We start from the raw sequence: 27,833 nt of genomic DNA, 5'->3' as shown, positions 1-27,833 counted from the left end.
TCAAATTGATGAGCTAAATCTACAGTTCTTTCAGTGCTTTTTAGATACACATGCAAGTACAAATAAAATTCCCATATTTCAAAATCCATTTAATGTGCAACTGAGATACTTTTTTCTAACTTTTAATTGGAAGTAGTTAGCCTGCATTGTAATTATATGGTAAAGGGAAAATACTAATAGAACCTAATTCTAAAAATGCCTGTCAATTAAAATCATATGCTCATTGATTGATATCAAAATTTAGTGTGAAAGACATTTTAAAAGATGAAACTTGTAGAGTCTCATTCATATCAGTATTAATATATGAGTATTTGCAACCTTTTTTGATGTCAGGGATACCTAATCTTGAACCACAATTGAGCCAAATATTATAAAAAAATATATATGATTACTATATTTTGAGTTTCATACATAAAAACCTTGCAAAATATTTGTTTTTTCTTATATGTAAGCACCTACATTATATTTTTAATTAAATCTTTCGGCCCATTCATTCTAAAATATACTGCTCACAAAAATTAGAGGATATTTCAAAATGAATATGAAGCGATAAAATATCCCCTAATTTTTGTGAGCAGTGTATTTCCTATCTAGCCCTTAACAGAAAAAGTTTGCCAATCCCTGATTTTAGATCATGATTCTGCTTTGGCAATCTGGGCTGGGCTCAGCTGGACAGTTCCCTCGGTCTTAACAGGGTTCTCCCAGGTTTCTGCAGTCAACTGCTGGGGCTGATTTGACCACTAGTACTAGAATAGAATCAGACCTAATAGCCCTGTTTTTCCTTCCTGTGATCTCCCGTGCTTTCGCAGACTAGCTCAGGATTTTCCACATAGCTGCTGGACAGAGTTGCAAAAGAGAAAAAGAATGTAGGGTCTCTTAGACTTGGGCTCAGAAATGACACAATGTTACTAAAGCCACATTATATTGGCCTGAGCAAATGTGTATTATGAATTGATTTCCAAATTCTAATTGTTTATATATCTACTCAATATTTTCAAAGATACATATATTCTATTACCTTTATCTTCCTGGGGATATATACCCAAACAGGAACTGTTCTCTAGTTCTGTTATATAGCTGTCTATTTGGGGATCTCAGGCATATTTTTGGGGATTCACTATATCTTTCTTGAATAGTCTCTCCAGCTTTCTAAATACCATAGGATTCTCCTTTTTTGATTTATTCTTTCATTTTGATAGAGCACCTCACTACAGGAGATTCCTGAGAAAAGGAACATGGGAAGAAAAGTTTTAGTATCTCCTTTGTCAGAAAGAAAGAAAAAATAAAACCACGCCTTTATTCTACCCTCACACTTATAGCTTTGCTTAGTGTGGATTTCTAGCTTGGAAATTGCTGCAGTTTTAAAGGTTGTTGAGTCTGATTACATTCTGATTACTCAATTCCATATTTTTCTTCTATGAGAACTTTTATGTATTTTTCCCATTTCTCAAAATATGCATGACAAACCTAGTTATACATCTACCTATACAAATTGTAGAAATTCATATCCTGCAATCTAGAAAGTTATGTGCTTCAATTCTGGAAGTATTTTACTTTAAGAACAATAGTAATAATGATGATGATGATAATGATGATAAATTGTTTCCTGCATTTTATTTTGGTTTTTATTTCTCAAAATCCTATGATTCAGCTAATGAACCTCCTTAGTTGATTGCCTTATTTTCTGATCTTTTCACTCCTGTTTTCCATTTCTTTGTATTTTTACACCCTTTCTCCTAGAAAACTTCTATAACTTCATCGTCTGACTCCTATTTTTGTTTTTAATTTTGTACCATATTTTCAATTTCTGATGTTCTCATTTGACTTAAAAAAATGGCATCTTCTTCCTGTTTCATAGATGTAAAATCTTCTCTTATCTCTGTGAAAATTAGTGATATATTTCTTTAACTTTTCATGTCTCTGTGGCATCGGTTTTATTCTCTGCTTTTCCTGAGAACTTGACTGTTCATACTTGACTACTTGCTCATGTTGAAAGAGTAAAGCACTAAAATGCTGAGTAACATCTCTGTGCCTGCAGTTGTGGTTTATGGACTGTGATCTTAATAGCAGAGTAATCTGGCTGGGTTGTTTCCTTGAGGCAATTTTTGATACCAATATATTTAGGTCTCTTTTCTTCAGCTGTCTAGATTCCTCAGAAAAGAATCTTCCAATTTCCTGTCTGGTTGTCAGCACTCTGAGTACTGGCAGGGGAAAAATAACTCAGGATTGCAATAAGCAGCATAAAACTTTTCACTGTGTTCCCCTCCCAACCCCATTACATTATAGCACCTATATCTTCAACTGTGCTTAGTGACCTCAATCCAGAGACCCTGCAATGTTTATTTTTTAATTTTTTTTGCAGAGAACCTCAGCTTTCTGCCAGAATTGGAAAAAAATGAGTGGAGAACTAACTGCCTATTAAACAACGTTTAAACTTTTCTTCTATTTGAAGCTCCATATTTATACTCAATGCCAGGGGTATCTGGTGCCATGAACTACTAAGCTTTTGAAGTTTCTACAATGTATATTGGTATTCTCAGTTATCTCTGGTTCTAGCTTAGGGTCCCATTTCAGTAGATTTTTATTTCAGTGAGGTTTTTTGAAGGGAGTAGGAAATAAAAAACGAGTAGTCTATCTGCTCTTTTTAACCAGATATGTCTTAGAAAAATATGTCAACCTTTTTATTTTGAAACAATTTTATATTTACAAAACAATTGCAAAGATAGTACATGAATTCTCGTACAGTGGGTCCTTGGGTTATGACAGTCTTGACATATAATGTTTCAAGTTTATGACGCTCACTCCCATAAAAACTTTAAAAAATTGAGACATGAATGTTTCGGCTTATGCCGTACACAGATTCAATAAGGTCTACACTCTACAGAGCTGTTATGGCTGCCCTGCAATGCTACAGGCAGATTTTGGAAGAGAAGATGTCATCAACCTTCCAGACTAGCCTGGAACAATTCTTTAAGCAGGTAGGGAGGCCTGCAACAGATCCTGTACCTTCGACATCAGCCAGTTCTTGAGAGGAACACCTGTAGTACAGGCAGAATCATCTCCAGCGTCTCCTGCATGGTCCTTAGGCAATCCTGATCCACCTGACCCAGTATCTCCATTACCCTCTGCAGGTTCTCCTGCCTCTCCAGCTTCCTCCTCCTAATAGGTCGCTCCCTCCCACCTTGCAACCCCCTTCCAGTGTGTGAGCCAACCACAGGAATAAAGGTAAGGCTTTTTTTTTTTTTAACTCTTTAGTCATTTTCTTTTTTTACTATATTACAGTGTAGAGTACAGTATATTTATCTCCCTTTCTTTTTTCTATGGCTTAGTTGTGTTTTTATGGTCTAGATTATAATTTTACAACTGTGTTAGGATACATAAGTGACTTAGGCTAGGGCATGTTTTGATTTACATCAAAATTCGGGTTATAGCATTGTCATAGGAACGAAACTGTGTTGTAAACCAAGGCCTTCCTATACCTTTAATCTAGCTTTCCTTAATATTAACATCATATATTAATATTAAACAGATTACAGATTTTATTTGTATTTCAGTTTTCCCTAATATTTTTTTTATGTTCCAGGATTATACCCCTAGATTATAATCTAGGGGTAAAACATTGTACTCAGACATCATATCTCATTAGTCTTTTCTAAGCTATGACAGTTTTTCAGTTTTTCTTATTATGGCATTGATACTTGTGAAGAGTACTTTTCAAGTATTTGAAGAAATTTGGAATTGTCTCTTTTTTCTCATTATTAGACTGGGGTTATGGATTTTGGAAAAGAATGCTAAAGAGGAAGTATACTTTTAATTATATCATATGAGGGGCACTGCATATAATATATCACTAGAAATGTCAACCTTGATCATTTGGTTAAAGTGGTATCTGCCAGGTTTCTTTTTAGTGTAAAGATAACATATTTTCCCTTTCTATAATCTATTAATTTGAAATGAACACCTAAATCCAGTCAACACTCAAGGGGAGGTAAATTAATTTCCATCTACTGGAGAGGGGAGTATCTACATATATTTTTATAGAAACAAATGAGTATTTTTAAAATATAGATACATTTTATAGCTTTAGGAGTACTATTCAGCATTTCTAATTCTTCTAGTACCAGATTTGGATTTATATTTTTCTTGGAAAATTTTCACTTCATTTAAGCTTTATTGTTGATGCTGTTGTTATTAATACTGCTTATATAACTTTAAATTTGTATAGCATCTATGTTGTCACCTTATTCATTCCTCTAAAAGTGTAAATTAATAACCCTCTTTCTTCATCAATCTTGTCAAAGATTTGTGAATTTTATGTCTTTTATAGTCATTATTATTTCTTTCTATTTCTTTGGATTATTCTATTATTTCTAACTTCTGTAATAAATTGAAAGTATTAGCCCATTATTTTCTAGTCTTTTCTATTTTCTAATTTGGTATGTAAGGCTATGATTTTCTCTGAAGTACCACTTTTGATGCTTCTCACAATTTTTAAATAACTACTTTAGTAACGATTACATTTTTCTGTGCACTTAGCTTTTCAAATAAATTTTTACACATAGTGAAATGCACAAATCTTAAGTGTATGGTTCCATGCTTTATAAATATATATATATTATATATATATATATTCCCACTTACCCACTACCCAGATGAAAAAATATATATATATTTCTCAGAAAGTTCTCTAATGCTTTTCCCCATCATAAATATCAACTATTGTGATTTATATTACTATAGATTATTTTTCTCTGTTCCTAAAGGTCATAAAAATTGAATCATGGTATTTATGCTTTTCTCGCTGGCTTTTGTTTCACTTATTGTTGAGATTCATCTATATTGTAGAGTGTATCATTACACTGTCTTTTTTATTTTGGTATAGAGTTCCTTATATAAATTTACCACAATTTATTCATATATTCTACTACTAGTGGATATTTGGAATGCTTCCATTTGGGATTATTATGAATAAAGCACTTTTTATCATTCCTTTACAAATCTCTTAGTGGACGCAGCACTGACTTCTGTTGAGCACACAGGCATTTCTGGTTTTATTGGGTTTCACTCATCGCACCTGACAGATACTGCATTTTCAACAGCATCGAAGCAAGACCCTCTGCCAGCGAAGCAAACGCAGCTCACTGGAGACTCAGCGGACGGTTAATATTTTTTAGCAATAAAGTATTTTTTAATTAAAGCATGTAAATTGCTTTTAGACATAATGCCATTATATACTTAATAGACTACAATATAGCATAAATGTAACTTTTATATGTACTAGGAAGCCAAAAAATTTGTGTGGCTCACTTTATTGCAATATTTGCTTTATTGTGGTGGTCAGAAACTGAACCTGTGATATTTCCGAGGTACAGCTGTATAAATAATTGTGGAAATGAAGGTATCGGGGTATACATGCATTGGGCCAATTAGTAGATAATGCCACACACTTTTAAAACTTGGGTAGACAAGTTTACACTTCCTCCAAGAAAGTATGAGGGGTCCAACTGCTCCACATCATCACCAACACTCAGGATTTCCAGTCCCTTTATCAGACTCATACCCAGGGCAGGGAAAAACTGGCTCCTCACCTGTGGTCTTAATTCATAGTTCCTGGAAGAATAATTATATTGAGTACCTTTTCACACACTTATCAGCCAAAGTGTCTGGTTAACTCCTTAACCTCCCAACTGTTATTTTTTTGTTGATGGGTTTTAAGAGTCTTCCCTCTGCATATGCAACTTAGAATCTGGCCACAGACTTGTGGAGTGGGCAGGTATCTGAACACTGATTTCTCTCTCTTTTTAAAATACTTTATTTATTTATTTTCTTATAGAGAAGAGAGAGAGAGAGAGAGAGAGAGAGAGAGAGAGAGAGAGAGAGAGAAAGAAAGGTGGGTGAGAGCAGGAAGCATCAACTCCCATATGTGCCTTGACCAGGCAAGCCCAGGGTTTCAAACTGGCGACCTCAGGCATCCAGGTCGACGTTTTATCCACTGCACTACCACAGGTCAGGCTTGACACTGATTTCTGTTTGAGAATTTGTTCTGAAAATCTGCCTGTTGGCAGGCCTGAACTTCTGCCTCCTCAACTTTATAAGACTGATGTTTTCTGCTTGAACTTTAATTCTACATGCTGCCAAATAGAAAATGCTTTTTAAAGCCTGGTTGTTAATTTCACCTTGAACATTTTTATTTTCTCCACTATTGAAGTTCCTCCAATCCTATCTGCATTTGCAGCTTGACAATGCCTTCATAAAATCTTTTTAATACATTATACAACTTTTATAGTGTTTTTTTAGTGTGTGTGTGAAAATAGTCCCACATGGCTTATATTGTGATGGCTAGAATAAGAAGTTCTACTCAGTACGTTTTAAATTCCAATATTATAGCTTTCATTTCTAGAAATTACCTTTGGTTTTATTAAAAATTTAGCTGGCCTTGTTTTCACAGTCTCTTGCTTCTTCCTTACTCACAAGAGAATTCACAATTAAATATTTTTTTTCCCTTTAGACAAGTTCTAAAAAATATTATTTAATTTTAAAATTCAACCTAATGAAGCTCTGGCAAATGGTAGAGCATCGGCCTGGCGTGTAGATGTCCCAGGCATAATTCCCAGTCAGGGCACACAAGAGAAGTGTCCATCTGCTTTTCTATCCCTACGCCTTCATTCTCCTCCTTCTAGAGCCATGGCTTGATTGGCTTGAGCACACTGCCCCTAGCATTGAGGATGGCTCAACTGGAGCCTCTACCTCAGGCACTAAAAATAGCTCAGTTGCCAGCATGGCTCCAGATGGGCAGAGCATCAACCCCAGATGGTGGTTGCTGGGTGGATCCCAATTGGGGCACATGCGGGAGTCTGTCTCTCTATCTCCCCTCCTCTCACTTGGAAAAGAAGAAAAAAATTCTACATAATGACATATTTCTTGATTTTATCATTCAACATATTTTTTATCCTCTCATAGAATGCTTCACTGTGGTTAGAAACAGTGGTATCACTGCACAAAGGATTCAGTAAAAATCTGTAGTCATATGGTAAAACAACTTATAAGGAAACTTGTGAAATACAGATGTTAATATGTGTGTGGGGTATAATGGTCTCAACTACACCTACTTGTATAAATATAATAAAACTATAAAGCTGATAAAACAGAGGAAGTCCAAAAATACAAAAATATTCTGTTTTCCATAAATATAGTATAAATAGAATATTTGTTACTTGAAAATAAAATTAATAGCAATAAGTGATATAACTAAAGAACTCTTAAGCACTTAAATCTTGCCAGTTTGGTAAAATGTATTACTTTTGTTTCTTCATTATTGCTCAGAATAGGAACACACTAAAAATAATTGTTTTTTGTCCCAGATACAAAGTTATACGAATTTTATCACTCTCTAAAATATCATGCCTCAGACACATGCTTGATTTCATATCCTATTTCCAGTCACCAGGTTCAGTCTTTCCCCTCCAAAATGTTTGTCTTTTCTTCACCATTTTAACAGCCATTGCTTGGGTTAAGCTATCCATTTTTTGCATGTCAAGTATTCTAGTAATTTCCAGGGAGTATTCTTAACTTCAGACTCACATTGAAGGCTGCCAAGGTAATCTTCCATAATGGATATTCAACCCTCAGTACTCTTCTGCCAGTGAAGTCTTCAGTGGTATTCTAGTTCTGGTAGTTCTAGCAAAGTATCTGGTACAGCATGTAGATGCCTAATTTACCTTCAGTGAATGAATGGATTTGTTTCTCCATTTCAAAGAAAATCTACTTAATTATATGTATTATATCTTAAATTTCTAGTGCCTTCCAGAGCACCTGAAAAAGTGGGTATGCACTAGGTTAAAGCTTCCCAAACTTTCTCAGTTCATGGCTCCATTGCTGCCTGAATACTTTTTCATAATGCCCACTAAGCCAAAAGAAATACCTAATTGTTCCAGTTATTAATTAATTGTATCATAACTTAAAAGCTATTTAAGAATAAAAATTGAAAGAAAAATATTTTTATTTCCTCCTCAACCACAGTTATTTATTTATGAGTTTTGTCCACACTTGGAATGGCACAACTTAGTAAATCTTGGCATAATATCAGACAATAACAATCTCATTTCCTGTTCCACATTGACATTTGCACGGTATTTGCTTTTTATCATAGCAATCCCTAAACCAAACCCAGATTCACTAAGATATGATATAACAGGAAGAAATATAAGACAGATCATGGAGAAGCTAGTAGTTCACCTGGTTTCCATGAGATCTCAAGGATCTCTGTGTTGTGCTCTATTATTTAAAATACCCTTCAGGGCCCTGGCCGGTTGGCTCAGCAGTAGAGTGTCAGCCTGGCGTGTGGGGAACCCGGGTTCGATTCCCGGCCAGGGCACATAAGAGAAGCGCCCATTTGCTTCTCCACCCCCGCCCCTTCTTTCTCTCTGTCTCTCTCTTCCCCTCCCGCAGCCAAGGCTCCATTGGAGCAAAGATGACCCGGGCGCTGGGGATGGCTCCTTGGCCTCTGCCCCAGGCGCTAGAGTGGCTCTGGTCGCAGCAGAGCGACGCCCCCTGGTGGGAAGAGCGTCGCCCCTGGTGGGCATGCGGGAGTCTGTCTGACTGTCTCTCCCCATTTCCAGCTTCAGAAAAAGAAAGAAAAAAAAATACCCTTCAGCACCTTGGTGAGTTCACTACAGTATTCAGGGCACCTTGATGCAGGTGGGAAACCACAGCCCGCAGGGGTTGTCAAACTTTTTATAAAAACCGCCTACTTTTGCAGTGCTGGTCAACCTGGTCCCTACCGCCCACTAGTGGGTGGTCCAGCTTTCATGGTGGGCCAATCGCAGCGCTGTTTGGTTGCGCGGTAGGGACCAGGTTGACCAGCACTGCAAAAGTGGGTGGTTTTTATAAAAAGTTTGAAGACCCCTGCAAGGCTGGGTATTAAAATTACAGGGTGATTAAGAAGTTAGTAATAATAATAGTATCAACAGCAGCAGTGGGCATCTCAGCAGCAAAAATATAGACTACGTTCCATGCACTATGTTAAGTAAACTAAATCTATTTATGTTGAGTTAATAGTACTTAAAGATTCAGGGGATCATAACACAAAGCACTACTTTTGGTGACCCAACTTTTGTTAAAATTCTGTTTCAAAGCAACCTAAACTCTAAAAGAGCCAAACTGTGTGTTTAAAGATCAAGTCCATTTTTAAAAGATTAGTCTATCTCCAAACAGTGCTAGTCCTGCACCACTTTATAACCTATTGTGGTTCGTTCAAGACTCAGTTTCCGTTTTCGAGGTGCTGAATCTGATGGAGAAGATAAAAGCAGATCCTGTCAATACGATATGGCTGGGTAGTGGTAGTTAGAGACTGAATACCAGAGAGGAAAAATACTTGATTTAATCTGAGAAGTAGAATATAAATTTTGGGGGTTAAAAGAAATCCAAATTATTCAATAAGACTGTGTTTTACAGTTAGGACAGCAACGGCATTCTAGGCTGAAGGTACAGCATGACTAAAGGTCCAATACTCTACAAAAGCATGGTACATGGACCAGCAGATTGGTAATAAAAGCATGAAATGTGAAGCAGGTGGTGGAAGATTAGCCAGAGAGGGAGGGACCAGGACACTGAAAGATTTATATGACATGCTCTGAAAGATGTAGAATTCATACTAAGTAGAATGAATGTTACTTTATAGGTTACAGGGCAGCAATGAAGAGTTTCAAGGGGGAGAATAACACTCACTTTTTTATTCCAAAATGAAAGAAGACAAAATTGGAAGCAAAGAAGTCAATGTAGGAAGTCAAGATAAGCAGTAAGAATTGTAATTTAGATAGTGAGAGCTGACAGGAAGAAAGTGTGTATGTTTAAGGATTATTTAACAAGTAAAATGGAAAGGTTTTAATGATTAAAAAGGTATAAAAATGGAGATGAGAGAGAGAGAGAGTTCAGGAGAAATTTCAGTTTTCTGGATTGGATAACCTGGGAGATGATTATCTCATTGAATGAACCAAGAAATTTAATGGAAGGAAAAAGTCTCAGGAAATGGAAAGGTAAGTTGATGTATCATTTGCTCACTTGTTCCTAGATCCAGTACCCTTGGCGATTAAAATGTAATGAAGATTTTTACCGGTAATTAGGTAGGTTACTATCAAAATTTTGTAAATACAAATTTTAAAACAAACTAATGATTCAAAACAAATTAAGTCAATACAGAAAAATTATTTTAGTGTTGTGAAATCATCTGGCCTGCGAAGCTAAAACAGAAAGGCTATTTACTTTTAAAAAAGAAGGGTCAGGTGGCAATACTAAATTTCTCAAAGAAAACTCAACCACTGATTGTAATGTCTGTGGCTTTTGGGGAAAACATAACCCCAAATTACAGTGGCTGTGGTTATAAACTATTATGAAGAGCTTTCAACGTCAGAAGCAGTTTAAGTGTCTGTATGCACTGGAGTCCTTTTACAGCACTTTGCTACAACAGCAAAATCAATGGCTCTTCTTTTTGCCCACGTTGGTGTAAATAACAAATGCACTTTCCTTTCTTTAACAAAGCTTTTCAAGGTACACAGAATTAACTTAATATGAAAGTCAAGTAAGTCAAAGTCAAACTTTCTACTTAATATCTCAGAAAAAAATATACAAATCCCTAATCAATACCATGACTTAGGCTTAATTTATGACCAAGGCCAAACAAAACTATTTCTCAAATAAATTCGAAGAAATATGTGCCCCATCCTTAGGTACTGCGTTTTATTTCATAATTTAAAATCTATCTCCTCAGTTAATGACCCTATTTAACACAGAGAAAATCGAGAGATAAAGTATAAAGCAGAAGCTGTTTTATTTTCCTTACTTTCTCACGAGTAATTTTAGCTACTCAAGTTGACACTGGTTGTTTTTTACTTTGCCATGCTCCATCTAGCCTTCCCTAATTACTAGTGTGACTTAATGTCCAAAGATATTAATTACTGCTAATCACAAGGTTTATTTTCAGAATTCTTTTTAATAAAGAAATATTTGAGTGCTGTGGAATGACCTCTTAGAATTAAAACAAAACAAAACAAAGCGAAAAACAGCTCCCAGGCTTTTCCACATCAATCTCTTCAGTCAGTACCCCAGAGGTTGGCAGTTTTCTGGACAACAGCTCTTTGGGCTACATGGGTCCCAACTAGCTGCCACAGAACTAGAGGATACAATGAACTGGACAGGAGATGGGCAGAAGGTGGCGGAAGCTGATGTTTATACTGGTGACCCTAGCTTCCTAGAAATGCAGATGAAGTCCTGACCTCTCTATCTGGAGAACAGAATGATAGGGAAAGCACCAATAACTTTAATACCTTGACTGTTTCATCTGAACTACAATTGTAGGTGTGAGACTATTTCCACTATTACACCGTTAATCTGAAGAGGCCATATTTTTTCTAGGTAGAAGATGGCCACATCGCACACAAGAATGTCCTATAGAATCCTGTCTTTTTTAACTTATTTGGTTTGAAATACCATCTGTATTCTTATCAATTCCAATTTTTGATGTCCAGTACTGACAATCCACCTGAACTCCAGAACCGTATTCGAACTACCTACTCAAAATTTCCTCTAACTAGGATTAAGAACAGGCACCTCTAATTAAATATGAACAAATTAGATTTTTTTACACCCATGAAACTCAATCCTTCCTCATCTTAGCAAATGAAGTCACCACCTAAAATCAATGCCTATCCAATAATTTATTCTGATACGCATTTATTTTTTTAAATAGCTTTATAAAAATACTATTTGCACACAAAAAATTTAATCATCATGAATTGTCAAATGTAATCGCTGCCACAATTATAATTAAAACATTTCTATCACCTTAATAAATGTCATCCCCTCTCTTCTCAAGCAACAATCGATTTTTTTCAAATTAGTTTGCCTTCTCCAGAATTTCATATAAATAGAATCATGTAGTATGCATTTTTTTTTCTGGCTTCTTTTCTAAGTTCATTATCTACACAAGTCCCCTAACATCCTTTCTCAACTAAATTCATAACCCTGATTATTTTTCTTCACAGCCTATATCAGGATATGGAAGTACGTTCTTTATTAAAAGTTTTTTTTAACTTGAATATAAGCTCCATGAGTGCCTAGGGACCTTGTCGATTTTGTTAGATGCTATATACCAAAATCTTCCAAAAGTGTCAACACATGGTAGATGCTTAATAAACATTATTGACTGAATAAAGAAGTTAAAATAACTCCTTCAAGTTTTTCCTATTGAAGTTATACATTAAATAATCAAAAAGCCGAAGTTGTACTTTATTCTAAGATGAAATCACTGGGGGAAAGAATAGTACAGTGGCAACTTGTAAGACCTCTGAGGTGAGCTGCCTGATTTTGGATCTGGACTGTTTCTCTTCCAAAAAGTTATGGCCCTGAGAATGTTACATAGTATTCCTACACTTTAATTTCTGCTACTGTAAAAATGGGGATAATAATAGTTTCTGCCTCATAAGGTGGTTCTGAGGATTAAACGAGATTAAACATGTATAACAATTAGAAAGTGCCTGGTACTTAAAAATAAATTAATGATAACCAATATTGTTATAATTATTGCCAAACCTACCACCACCACCACCACCACCACAACTACTATCTTACTCTTTCTGAAGCCCAAACTGAAGAACAAATTCCATAAAAATAGCTTTTTTGCTAACAGCTTAAAATATTTGTTTAGAATAAAACCAAGTAAATCAAACTTGAACATGAACAACTCTTTTCTTATTGATATAAGTGATGATAAATAACATTCTGTCAATTTTTGTAATGTCTAATATCCCAGGTATTTTCCTGAAAAGGATGTTAATTACAACTCTGAAACTCACAGCCAAAATCCTCAATGGTATGAACAAGTTCAACAGGCAGGATTTCAGATTCCCATCACTAGGAGCGCATGGGTAAAGTATATTTACAGATTCTATTTCTAGGCCTGCAATTTAGTTAATTTGCGGTATTTAATTAACTTCATGGGATTGTGACTAAGCAATCTGTAATACTTTATTGCTTTTTCTAATTTGCTTTTCTGGGGAATTAATGTGATCGATGAATGATGTCTATAAATAATCTGTAAATTGTTGATGTCCTAAAAAGCCAGCATTAAAATGTTAATCCAGTATTTCCCATCTTGCGGGCTTATACATTTTCTTCCTATCAAAGGTGTGCCTCCAGAAAAAAATCATACATAGATTAAATTTAAGAATATAAATATTGTGATTTATTCTATAATAAGTATTTTCTTTAAGATAATCAACCGACCAAACTTCTCATATACCTATTTGTTGTAATATTAAATATTTCTGATAACCTATATGGATATTATATCAGGTAGAAATTTATCAACAATAAGATTGAGGATCATTGTGCAGAAAACAAAATTAGTGGTTTCCTAAAGATGGGAGATTCATAAAAATTTGTGCTCAGTTTATTTTTCTTTTGAATACTATCAGCAAAAGGCATTAGTCAAGGAATAAAGACAAGCTTGACTAAACTTTACACACTGACATGCCCAGAAGCCGTGCCCCTGTTTTAGGCATATCAGTCACAGGTAGGAAAGCTGGAGTGTGTGTGAGAAGAGTAGAAAGGGAGCAAATGTTCCTGCTGGTGAAAGACTCCACGTCCAGTTGGGCATGGCATTCTGCTACCTTAACAGTAACTAATTTGGGTAAGGTAAGGTTTTTACCATCAATGTTGAATCTAAAAGAATTTGGTATGTGAAAGACATATCAAGTTGCAGCCCTCATGTACGAAAAGTTTGAAAAAAAAAACCAAAATCCTAAACATGAGCTAGGTATTGGACAAGATTTTAAAGACCTTGGCCACATGCTGCTATCTCATTAAGGCATGCTCAAGTAAGTCTTTAACTCATTAAAAGCACTTATTAACTTATTAAAAGCACTGCCTTTTCGAAGTTGAAGCCCAAACCATCTGCATTTATTGCCAAGAAATATTGTCATTAAAATTTAAAACTAATAAAAAAAATCTGCTAAATGTTCACCATTCATCTATGTCAGCCACAAGACAACTCCTCTCTTTCTGTTCTTTCTCTCTTCCTCTCCCCCTCTTTTTTCTCCCACTCTCACCCAAAATATATAACCATTTGTAGGAAAAGAAACAAAATGTACTTATTCGTGGTATGACTGGATTATCTTCACAGTGTTCTAAAACTATAGAGAACAAATTTTACATTGTATCATATATTGTAGTGTGTTTTATAGACAAGAATGCTTCAACAAGTTGGAAGAGAGTATTCTTTACGATACACATTTGTCAGCTTGGGTGATAACTATGTGCTGATTTACTCATGCTACCTTGCCCAATGAATGGTGACTAATAGCCCACATCCATGTGAGGGTCAAAGTGAGGTATGTGATCATAAAATCAGTTTAAGCAAACTCTCTCAAATCACTACTTAAAGAACAAACTTGACCTTACTGGTATGGAATTCCAGGCAATTGAACTGACAGGCAATTAGGCATTTTATATAAAATACGGGCTCAATATACATATATATATATATTTATTGATACTAACAATAGGTCATAGAATCATAAAGTAATCATTACTCTAATTAAAAAAGAAATAAAAAATAAAATCTGTTACTATACTACTGTTACCTTATCAAAATGCTACTTACAGATCTGTTTAATTTTTACAATAAATGAATAACTATGTGTTCTTAAGAATAAACTTGGCCCTCACTGGTGGCTCAGTAGATATAGAGCATCAGCCCGGTGTGTGGAAGTCCTGGGTTCAATCCTGGTCAGGGCACATAGGAGAAGTGATCATCTGCTTCTCTCCCTCTCACTTTCCTTCTCCCCCTTCTTTCTCTCCCTTCCTCCTCTGGCAGCCAGTGGCTCAATTGGTTTGAGTGTAGGCCCAGGGCGCTAAGGATAGCTTGGTTGACTTGAGCATGGACCCCAGACAGGGGATGCCAGGTGGATCCTGGTCAGGGCACATACGGGAGGGAATCTATCACTTTATCTTCCCTCTTCTCACTTAAAAAAAAAAGAATAAAAAGTGATGACTTTTGAAAACGTACAACATTTATTCTGGATATCAGAAGCATTGAGTTTTTAGGCTTCAGTAAAATTAATGAGCTGCAATAAAAGAATCTAGGTTGTTTGTTCTCAAAAGACTAGGCATTTTAGCTATATTTATAATGTGTAGTTAAATAAACAATGGTAGTAATGTAACACTTGGATCATGTGAATGTTGTTGTTGTTATTATTATTGCTTTTTATACTTGTTTAAGGAAAGATTTTTTTCTGGTAAAATAAAACCATGCAAATTGTTATAAAAAATAAAATTAATAGTTTTTAATTGTTCATACAAGTTATTCAGTTATATTGTACATAGGTCATATTTGCTGATATCATATATCTTTTATGAGACCAGAGGAGGTTCTATTAATTATTACTATGAATTAGACATAAATTAATCTAATAAAATTGTTCTCTACATATGCATATTATTTTGTAGTGATTTGAGTGTGTATATGTGCACTGTTTGTGAAAAAGAATAACAAGTACATTAAACAGGAAGCTTAATGTAGCTGCAATAACAAAAACACAAATTTGGATTGTGACTTTTTTGAAAACAGTAAAAAGGTAAGATTATAAGTATGACAAAATAAAAATGTAGATGTGTTAAGAATTACTTGTTTAAAATATTAATACCAAAGGCAAAATAATTACATGTTGATAAGCCCACTAACTTGATTTTTAGTAAGATAAAATGATATTGCATTTTGGAAAAAATAAGAAAAAATATATTCACAGAGAATTAATTTTACTAACCTGACTAATTTTTCTTTGTTCTTGTATAGCTTGTTGAACTGCCTCAGCCACTTTCTCTTGGTCTTTTCCATGCTTAGTCTTCCAGAGTTCCCTTTCTTCAGCATGGGCTTTTTCCAAGTTTTTTCTTTCTTCTTCTATGGCTTTTAAAACTGCATCCTTCATTGCTTCTTTCTCAAGCTTCAAAAACAAAACAAAAAATAATATCCAAAACAAAATAAATGGAAAGGATGACTGCACAATAATTCTTTGAATAAAACAGACTCAGGTTAACCCAAAAAAACACAAAACTTTGATTCTACAGCATTTAGTTCTGACATTGTTGTTTTAATGCATATTTAATAATGGATGTAAAACAAAACCAATAATTTGTTTCTGTATAAATAATCGACATATTTCCACGGCATGTCTAAACTTCAAAGAAACCAAACTTTAGCTTAAAGTAACAGTTGTTGACTACTTGGTTCAAGAATCTCTTTATACTCTTAAAAATTATTGAAGACTTCAAAGAGCTTTTGTTTATGTTGCTTATACATATTAAGATTTACAATATTAAAAATTTAGACCAAGACAAAATTAAAATATCTATTGAGTTTTTTATTTAAAGCTAATAACATTAAATGCATTGTATATTATCAAACACTGCTTTATATTAAAAATAACTATATTTTCTAAAATTAAAAAGTAAAAAGAATGTTTATGAAACTACTTAATATCTGACTTAATAGAAGACACCCAGATTCTAATATCTGCCTTTTGTATTAATCTGTAATGATATTTGCTTGAACTATTTTAAAAGGAAAAGTCCAGTCTATCACAGATAAGTACTAGAGAAGAAAGGAATATTTAGTAGCCAGGTTGAGATGATTGTAGATATTCTTGATGATTCCACACCAAAACATAATAAGAAGTAGTTCTGAAAATTAGTTTCAATAAGGAAAATCAAATCACATTGGCCCTGGCCAGTTGGCTCAGCGACAGAGCATTGGCCTGGCATGTGAAAGTACCAGTTCAGTTCCCGATCAGGGCACACAGGAGAGGTGACCTGTGTCTGATTCTCTTCCCTTCCCCCCATCTTTTTCACTCTCTCTTCCCCTCCTGTAGCAATGACTCAAATGGTTCAAGCAAAGTTGGCCCCAGGTGCTGAGGATAGCTCCATGGCCTCAGCCTCAGGCATTAAAATAGCTTGGTTGCCAAGCAACGGAGCTGCAGCCCAGCTAGGCAAAGCATCACCTGGTAGGGGCTTGCTGGGTGAATCCTGGTTGGGGTGCATGCGGGAGTCTGTCTCTGCCTCTCACTTAATAAACAAACAAACAAACAAAATAACAAAAAAAGACGATCATGTCAATGAAGTTTTTGTACTCTTATATTACAATCTTCTCTTGTACTCTGAATGAATCTTTTATCTACGCATGATTTTTAAAATATTTCTTACTTGGAATATATTGAATCAATGAGTTATGCGTCTCTTACAGATATTGATAAATTTCATTACAACACAACAAAAAAGTCACATTTCTTAATACTACCATCAATTTCATCAGAAAAGTTTTAAGTATCAGAAAGCAGATACAAATTTTACAAAATTCCAATTTTTGCTTTAAAGCTCGAATTTTATCATTAGCAACAAAGACTGTCAGTTTTTCCTTAATGTGCTGGGCTCACTCCACTTATTTTGAGAAAATGTCTGCCAAATATTAAAGTCTGTGTAATCCTAGTAAAATGGTGTTCCATAAAAAAGTATCTACACTTCAGCTGCAATTCAAAAACACACAAGAATTTTCCTTAAGCAAACCATTCTACTTTGGCGGTAAAGTCCATGGACTTCCCACCCCTAATTCCTAGAGTTACTACTTTTTCTATTGCTTCCAGTTCACAATCTATTTGACAATAGTTATGCAAGTTGACAATAACCACTTTCTGAACTTTTATTTTACTCCACCATTCTTCTCTTAAACTACTCTTACTATGTTCACCAATACTTTTCATGTTTTTTAATTCAAGTGATATTTTTTGTTGTTTTAATACTTATTTTTGTTGACTTCAAAACACCATTCTACATAGTTGCTTCTGTTTCCCTGCAGCTCTCTCTTTTCTAGGTTTGCATGACAGAATGCAGCTTATATTTCTTTTATTAATCTGGCTGAGATTTTTCGGCTCTTGTAACTTCTTCCTTTCTCTGGATTTTAAATTTGTTTTTTCAGGGCTCCAACCTTGGACCACCTTTCACTTTACACTCTCCTGTGAGGTGATTATACATGCCAATAATTTCCATAGCTCCATTACCATCTATCTACTGAAAAAAAAAAGCCATTATTAGTATCTTAAGTCATTCCTTTCTCCTGAGTTACAAACATAAAGTAGATTGAGTGATCTACTTGACTTTGTCTCCTGCATTTATCACAGGCATCTCTGTATCAAAGAAATAGTATTATTTTCCATGTTTCTGTTGAATCCATAGTCAGAGAGTTCACACTTGGTCACTTCTTATGTCATCCAGACCGAACATCCCATCTTCTAACTATTTCTAGAATTTATTTATTTCCTTTCCAAGCTACTACTACTAGTCTATTTCTGCCACTCACTATATCTTGCCCTGATTTAGGTAAGACTTCTGATGTACTCAGTTAATTCTTTCTCTGCCTCTAGCCTTTGTTGCCTCCATTTCCAAAAGGTAATGTTAATTACCATTAAGTTACACCAATATTCAGAAGTATCAATGTGTTTAGTCTTACTTATCGAATAAAATTCAAATGTAATTTAGAATACAAGCCATCCTTCAAGAGTCATTTCACAAGTAATTTATTGTTAAAAACTTCTATGACATGGAAATACTAACTATACACTCATAATAATTTAATACATTGCTTCTTGGTTATATAAATAATACTTTTCCTACTTAACTGTAACTTCTTTAAGAGAGAAAATCATAGTTGCTCTTGAACTTCCACCCTGGAAGTTATTTAAGACTTTCAATATTATAAATTTAAATCCAAACCTCAAGTTAGTACAAAACATGTGTCTGCTGGTATATATCTATTTAATATCTATGAATCATTACACAGATGAGATATTTCAAAGTCAGCTTTAAAAATCACATATGCTGATCAATAATTACACACACACATTTACATACACATATACACATAAATATACACGTGCATGTGCACACTCACACATACTAATTGTATAATATCCATCAGATACCAAGTGGAAATTAGTGTCTTTTTAAAAATCTTTTAACAATTTATTAACCTAAATGATAAGCATTTCAACATCATCATAATCTTGTATAATGTGAATTTAGTAAGAATACTAACAGTAGTATCCTAAAAGTTTAAGGGGAAAAGTAAAAAAAACATTCTTTTTGTTTCTGTGCAATAAAATATTTTATAAGAGTAGACTGGTTGTATCATTAATGAATTTAGATTTTTAAATCCACTTAGAAAAAACCTATTATTACAGATGGTTTATACTGGGTAAATAAGTGATAAATACAATTTTCATATGAGACCAAAGATATTCAACTTAGGCTTTGAGGTGGAGGTAAACCTAGCAAACAGAACAAATAAAAATTACTGGGATTAAACAACACACTAAGTTTTCAGGTGGAAATACCTTTGCAGCAGACAGTAATGTTTCCTTATTTCTTTGCCTTTCTTCTTCCAAACATTTTTCCAATATTTCCTGTAAATGATCAGACAGACACTAAATGTATTATCTGAAGTAACAGGACACATGCTTTCCACACTCTGAGCAAGCTCCAAGTATATTACCTTCTGTTCTTGAGATTGCTGAATGAAAGCTTCCTTTATTTTTTCTTTTAACAGGTCTTTCTCTGTATCTAGCATTTCAAGGAGCCTCTGATGCTACAAAGAAAATATAAATGGATTGTGATTACACGCTGAGGCCTATAATCTATCAACAAGAACAATAGCTAATGAAATTTATTTGCCTGATAACATTGGCTTTTATCTCAAATTCAAAAAATGATTCTATGAAAACAATCAATATTATGGGATAGCTAATGTTAAAGTACACAGTGCAAATATAAGTATTTATGTTTATTCCAATGTATAGTTAAAAAAACACACAGAAAGATCAGCCAGGTAGTATGAATTAGGCACTTGGATTTTGAATGGAGTTTTCTAAGAAAATTCGACTTTTGTAGCTGCACTATATTCAATATTCATGAGCCAGATGTTCAGAACTTGTTTTGAGCAGTTTTCTTATGGAGAAATACAATGAAAAGAAAATACTATATATACTCTTATTCACAAAGATTTCTCTTTCAGTTACAAAGGAAAAATAAGATACTTTCTCAGATTTAGAATGCTATTTATATAGAAGCCTCCTTTAAATATAAATTTATTCTGATATCCAGTATTTAAAAACAGCTCTATGTCTTTCAAAGTTGTTCTGACTTAAATCTTCTTTAGAGAGGTGGTCTACAATAAGTGACTAAAATAGTCATGTCTAGTTAAGATAATCTATTATTCCTAGTTTTGTTAACTTTTTATCTTTGTCAAGAAAAATCACAAGAAAGATGTGGGGGTTTTTTTAGAAAACAAATCCAAAATGTGAGGCAAATCATGAAACAATTATGAGAAATTGTTGGTACTATATGAATTTGTGGAAGGCAGCTAACAAAGCAGCAGACTTACTATATAATATATAATAATAACACAGACTTTAATTCTGTTTTCTAGGAAAGTCTAGAAGCATGCAAAATTTCATAGAACCAGAAACAATACCTAATCTTATTTAAAAACACACATGAGAAAAAAATGTGTTATATGAAGCAAATAAATGACTTAAAAATGATTAATATAATTCTCATATGAGGCCAAAAATATTTAATTTAGATTTTGAGGCAGAGGTAAACATAAAAATAGAACAAATAAAATTAGAAATAACTACAGAATAGATTTCAGTCATTAATAATTTTGGAAATGATTTCTTCATAAAAAGAGCTGTATGTTAGTAAGTCAGACTAATAGAAATAATTAATTACTCTAGTCCTAGTATTTCTAGTAGTCCAACAAGAGCTAGTCAGAGGGGACATTAGCTAAATTGACAATGCAATGTTCAGAAAATTAATTTCTGAAGATTATTTCTTAATTCTGACAGTTTACTATTCAAGAAGATTATTTTTGAGCTTTCTTGTACAAGAATAAACCCCAAATTAACAGTTAAAAAAAGCATACTACATAAAATAGACCCTACATGAAACAATGTACTTGAGAAAATATAATTAGGTTATTGCTTTTTTATACTTACAGATAATAATAGCTGACATATTTTGAGCACTTTAAAAGTTTCAAGCACTGTTAATAGTGCTTTACATGCAATTGTACCACATTAAACCCACACAACAAACTGCTAAGATAGGCAATATTCTTCCTCATTTTCAGGTGAGTGATCTGAGAAATAAAGAGGCTACGTAACTGCCAGGTCTCTCGTAAAGCACTTCATCATCATAATACCTGTACACATTATCACCTGCAGTAATTACCTAATAGCTAAAAAACAGTCCCAGTATTTCCTAGTTATTACATAGTAGTAACTAAAGTTACTTAATACAAGTAGTAGGTCAGGTAAAGTCTCACTTCTATTTGGCTTTAAATAACTGACTGATGCTTCTAGTTTTGTTCTTATCAGAATACTACTAAAATAATTTCATGAACAAATATCAACTTATATTGAGAGATCATTCAAATAATATGAATGGACCTTGATAACATTATACTGAGTGAAATAAGTAAATCAGAAAAATCTAAGAATTATATGATTCCATACATAGGTGGGACATAAAAATGAGACTCAGAGATATGGACAAGAGTATGATGGTAAGGTGGGGGAGGAAGGAGAGGGGCACAAAGAAACCAGATAGAAGGTGACAGAAGACAATTTGACCTTGGGTGAGGGGTATGCAACATAATCAAATGTCAAAATAATCTGGAGATATTTTCTCTGAAAATATGTACCCTGATTTATCAATGTCACCACATTAAAATCAATAAAAAAAAAAGCTTCGCAAATGATGCTGAATGGCATGGGAAGAGTGTGTCTTAAAATTAAACACAGTTAATTTGTAATAATTCACTAATAGCTTATCAAAAACCATATAAAGTTTAGTAAAATAAACTGTTTTTATAAAAGTCTGTGGAAAATGTAAAGAAATGACAATCATCCTGAGTTCCTTTACCCAAAGAAAATCACTGATAACATTTAGGCACCTGTCCTTCTGGAGAGCTCTTTGTGTATTTAAATATGTAGATGCATGTTTATAAATGCTCTTCTGTAATCTTGCACTCAACAATGGTAGTCACTTATTTCTATATAAAGTATAACTGTGTTATTTTTTATTAAATTATTCGTTTCACCATTGTCTTATCTCTGCACATTTATGTTGTTTGGAATATTTTACTTTTTAAAAATCTTAAGTTTTGTACATGTATCTTTATGAAATTAATGAATTATAGTCTTATGAAAAATTCCCGGGGAAGTGACGTCACGGAAATGGCGCCGTGAGCAGTGCGTCCGACAGATCTCCCCTAAATCACAACAAATTTATCAACTAGAAACAGAAAAATTTATCCTCGGAGCATTCCGGAGTTCCACACAAACTGAAAGCGAAAGGACTGTTATCACTTGAATCTGAGAGACGAGGGTGTGGAGGAAGCTACCGCAGCGACGTTCATTCAAGCCGCCAGGGAGTGCGCCTGTGGTGAGTCAGCCCACACTCAGGAGCCGCGAGCAGCGACCGGCGTGCCCGGTCTGGTTGCAGAGCGAGCACCGCCCACACTCGGGAGCCGCGAGCAGCCACCGGCCGCGAGCAGCCGCGGGCGCGTGCCCGGTCCTGCAGAGCGAGCACCACTAACGTTCCCAGCGGCCTGCGCACTGCGAGTGAGAGTCTCCAGCCACCGGTGCCCGGAGCACCCCATTCCCGTGCGTGCCCTAGGCATTCCACACGCCCAGAGCGCCCTACTGGCCCACACACCCAGGGTGCCCCATTATCCTGCGCCTGGTGCGATCCAGCCGCCAGCGGCAGGGCGAGTGGGAGAGGCACCAGGGTGGTCTTCTACTTGGAAGATTCTCTCCGTGGGCGGGGCACATTCAAGCTAACAATCAAGCGTTGGGGGAGGGGCGCACGCAGGCAGCCTAAAATACCTTTGGGAGCACAGCTGCGACCCAATCACTGAAATTAGCTTAACCCATGAAATCTGCGCACCCTCAGTTCTAATTGATAAGATCTCTCTCAGTTCAGCGACCCAAGACAAGAGGCGTGATATTTTTTAGTGCCTCTCACTAAAGGGGCGGGGGCAACTTCTGATTGATAGAGCCTCCATATTCAGGGATAAACGCTAACAAGAGGGACTTGGCAGATAATAAGATCTATACTACACTAGTCGCAAGCAGAGACTAGTGCCACTTCTTCCCAGCCAAAACAGGCTACAAAGTGTGGAAAGCCTGGGTTGAGAGGTCCAACTGAATGCTAGGCGCTGAACAGTCACCTTGACAACAATTGACTCCCACCCCCGCCTGATTACACTGGAGGCCCTGACTGCCAGAGCCTTTCCCAAAGCCTTGCACTGAGTGGGGATAGAGTGGGGATTTCCCAGCTCTTTGAGCCTCTTACTCCCCAGGCAGAAGCAGTTGCAGCCTTATAGCTGGATCACCAGGCTGCTAATTCAGGAAGGGGGGACTAGGAGAGAGAATCCAGGAAAGCAAACTCTCTCATCGTTGGACCCTGCAAACGCCAACAAGCCTTGACTACCAGCAAGACTAAAGCCAATTATATGACATTGCCATAGAATCCCATCAACTGCAAATCCCTACCTAAGTGTGACACAGGGGCAGAGCCTGGGGTACAGAGTCACCGACCAGGAAGAGGGAGAGAAAAGAAAAAGGAAGAAGTTAACCTCTCAAAATCAAGAAAAATCCACAGACTTTACAACTTGTCCCACTAATTTTTTTTTTGTTGTTGTTTGTTTCTTCTATCTTATTGCCTTTATTTCCTCCACCTCGGTCCTTCTATTCTCTGCCCATCTTATGCTTCCCTTTTCTTGAACTACACTACCCATAAGTGTTACATTTTATTTCTCTTCTTCATCCTCACCCTCCTTTAAGGTTATACTCCAAAACACTTAACTCTCACTCTCTCCTCTTTTGTTTTTTTTTTTTTGATTTGCTTTATTTTGTTTTTTTCTCTTTCTTTTTTATTTCTTCCTTCGTTTTTCTCTTTTTCTTATTTTTTCCTTTCTATTCATTTTTTCTTTTCTCGTTTTACTTTCCTCCCATTTAATCCTCAATCACGAACAAATTAGTTAATTTGGGACTCAAGGCTTTTTTTGGCTTTATTTTTCTTTTTTGCTTTTGTTTTTGTTTTTTTCTTGTTTGTTTATTTTTGTGGCATTTTGGGTCCTCCCAACCCAAGATCTCCATTGTATTTAGTCTTCGCTCCACTTAATACAACAGATTTTTACTTATTATTTTTATTTTTTTCTTCTTTATTATTCTTTTTTTGGTCCTTCTTTCTGGTTCCCTCTTATCCCTCTCATTATATCTCTTAGTTGACCATCACTTACAAGCAAATCATCTTATGCTTGTCTAAAATTTTCTTCTTTTTTTTTTTTTTTTTGCATTTAGTAGGTCCCTACTCCCTTTTTTTGCCCCTTGAACTCTTCACCCCAAATCAGGCCCTCCAATATAGGCACGATATTTCCCTGAGGAGAGGAGAGGAGGGAAAGAGAAGAAAGAAAAAAAGGGGGAAATAATAAATTATTACTGTTTTTTTTTTTTTGTGGGGTGTTTTACCATTTTTTTTTTTTTACTTTTTACTCTTTATTAATTCTAATTAGTGCTATCAACAAGACCACCCTCAGATGCCAATAAGAAAGAGGAAATCGAATATTATGGATACAAAAGAAAGAGGTAACACAAATAGATGTGGAAAAATCTATGGAGAAAAGACTTAACATATTGGAAGCCTTGGAGCTAAATGACAGAGAACTTAAAATAGAAATCTTAAAAATACTCAGAGATATACAAGAAAACACAGAAAGGCAATATAGGGAGATCAGAAAACAACTCAATGAACACAAAGAATATATTACCAAGGAAATTGAAACTATTAAAACAAATCAAACAGAAATGAAAAACTCAATTCACGAGCTGAAAAACGAGGTAACAAGCTTAGCTAACAGAACAGCCCAGATTGAGGATAGGATTAGTGAAATAGAAGACAAACAACTTGAGGCACAACAGAGAGAAGAAGAAAGAGACTTAAAAATAATAAAAAACGAGAAAGCCCTACAGGAATTGTCTGACTCCATCAGAAAGAATAACATAAGAATAATAGGTATATCAGAGGGAGAAGAGAAAGAAAATGGAATGGAGAATATACTCAAACAAATAATAGACGAGAACTTCCCAAGCCTGTGGAAAGAACTAAGGCCTCAAATTCAAGAAGCAAACAGAACACCGAGTTTTCTTAACCCCAACAAACCCACTCCAAGGCACATCATAATAAAGATGACACAAACCAATGACAAAGAAAAATTCTCAAGGCAGCCAGGGAAAAGAAGAGTACAACATATTCAGGAAGGCCTATTAGATTATCATCAGATTTCTCAGCAGAAACTTTACAAGCTAGAAGAGAGTGGACCCCAATATTTAAAGCCCTGAAAGAGAGGAACTTTCAGCCAAGAATACTATACCCATCAAAGCTATCCTTCAAGTATGAAGGAGATATAAAAACATTCACAAATACAGAAAAGATGAGAGAATTTATCAACAGAAAGCCCCCACTCCAGGAAATACTAAAGGGGGTTTTCCAACCAGATTCAAAGAACAAAAGAAAACAACACCACAAGTAACAGCTCCACCAAGAACACAATAAAACCAAACTTAAACTGTGACAACAAAGGAAAAAAAGGGGGGAGAGGATGGAGATTAACAGTAGCAAAGGACGATGAAGTGCAGAAATACTTATAAGATAGGGTACTACAATGAATACGGTAGGTACCCTTTTCATTACTTAATGGTAACCACCCTTGAAAAAAACACCACAAAAACACTTGACTTAAAAAAGGTAGCAACAGAATAAAAAAGTATGGAATACAAACAAACAAAAACAAATGATAGAAAAACAAAAGAGAAGAATCAAACTAGATACAAAACTAACAGAAAGCAATTTATAAAATGGCAGTAGGAAACCCACAAGTGTCAATAATTACACTAAATGTAAATGGATTAAACTTACCAATAAAAAGACACAGAGTAGCAGAATGGATTAAAAAAGAAAATCCAACTATATGCTGCCTACAAGAAACACATCTAAGCAACAAGGATAAAAACAAATTCAAAGTGAAAGGCTGGAAAACAATACTCCAAGCAAACAGCACCCAAAAAAAAGCAGGCGTAGCAATACTCATATCTAATAATGCTGACTACAAGACAGAAAAAGTACTCAGAGACAAAAATGGTCATTTCATAATGATTAAGGGGAAGTTGAATCAAGAAGACATAACAATCCTTAATATATATGCACCAAACCAAGGAGCACCAAAATATATAAGACAGCTACTTATTGACCTTAAAACAAAAACTAACAAAAATACAATCATACTTGGAGACCTCAATACACCGCTGATGGCTCTAGATCAGTCATCCAAACAGAGAATCAATAAAGATATAGTGGCCTTAAACAAAATACTAGAACACCTGGATATGATAGACATCTACAGGACACTTCATCCCAAAGCGACAGAGTACACATTTTTCTATAGTGTACATGGAACATTCTCAAGAATTGACCATATGTTGGGCCACAAAGACAATATCAGCAAATTTAGAAAAATCAAAGTTGTACCAAGCATATTTTCTGATCATAAAGCCTTGAAACTAGAATTCAACTGCAAAAAAGAGGGGGAAAAACCCACAAAAATGTGGAAACTAAACAACATACTTCTAAAAAATGAATGGGTCAAAGAAGAAATAAGCGCAGAGATCAAAAGATATATACAGACAAATGAAAATGAAAATACGACATATCAGAATCTCTGGGATGCAGCAAAAGCAGTAATAAGAGGAAAGTTCATATCACTTCAGGCCTATATGAACAAACAAGAGAGAGCCGAAGTAAACCACTTAACTTCACACCTTAAGGAACTAGAAAAAGAAGAACAAAGACAACCCAAAACCAGCCGAAGAAAGGAGATAATAAAAATCAGAGCAGAAATAAATGAAATAGAGAACAGAAAAACTATAGAAAAAATCAATAAAACAAGGAGCTGGTTCTTTGAAAAGATCCACAAAATTGACAAACCCTTGGCAAGACTCACCAAGGAAAAAAGGCACAGGACTCAAATAAATAAAATCCAAAATGAAAGAGGAGAGATCACCACAGACATCATAGATATACAAAGAATTATTGTAGAATACTATGAAAAATTATATGCCACCAAATACAACAATGTAGAAGAAATGCATAAATTCCTGGAACAATACAACCTTCCTAGACTGAGTCATGAAGAAGCAGAAAGCCTAAACAGACCAATCAGCAGGGAGGAAATAGAAAAAACTATTAAAAACCTCCCCAAAAATAAAAGTCCAGGCCCAGACGGTTATACTAGTGAATTCTATCAAACATTCAAAGAAGACTTGGTTCCTATTCTACTCAAAGTCTTCCAAAAAATTGAAGAAGAAGCAATACTTCCAAACACATTTTATGAGGCCAACATAACCCTCATACCAAAACCGGCAAGGATGGCACAAAGAAAGAAAACTACAGACCAATATCTCTAATGAATACAGATGCTAAAATACTAAACAAAATACTGGCAAACCGAATACAACAACATATTAAAAAAATAATACATCATGATCAAGTGGCATTCATCCCCGAATCTCAAGGATGGTTCAACATACGCAAAACGGTTAACGTAATACACCATATCAACAAAACAAAGAACAAAAACCACATGATCTTATCAATAGATGCAGAAAAGGCTT

At 35.0% G+C, this 27,833-nt stretch overlaps 1 protein-coding gene across 3 annotated transcripts in view; it reads right to left on the bottom strand.

Moving 5' to 3' along the window:
• CCDC91 (coiled-coil domain containing 91) overlaps positions 1-27,833 on the bottom strand; it is a 425,554-nt gene that overhangs the window by 93,277 nt on the left and 304,444 nt on the right. For all 3 annotated transcript variants that reach the window (XM_066258026.1, XM_066258025.1, XM_066258027.1), the window contains 3 exons: positions 19,592-19,684; positions 19,434-19,502; positions 15,819-15,995 (listed from right to left, as the gene is read on the bottom strand). In XM_066258026.1, coding sequence (XP_066114123.1) covers positions 15,819-15,995; positions 19,434-19,502; positions 19,592-19,684 — 339 coding nt within the window. The remainder of the gene's footprint in view (positions 1-15,818; positions 15,996-19,433; positions 19,503-19,591; positions 19,685-27,833) is intronic.

The sequence above is a fragment of the Saccopteryx bilineata genome, chromosome 2, assembly GCF_036850765.1.
Source record: "Saccopteryx bilineata isolate mSacBil1 chromosome 2, mSacBil1_pri_phased_curated, whole genome shotgun sequence".
NCBI lineage: Eukaryota > Metazoa > Chordata > Mammalia > Chiroptera > Emballonuridae > Saccopteryx > Saccopteryx bilineata.
This window is presented reverse-complemented; position numbering and strand designations above follow the sequence as displayed.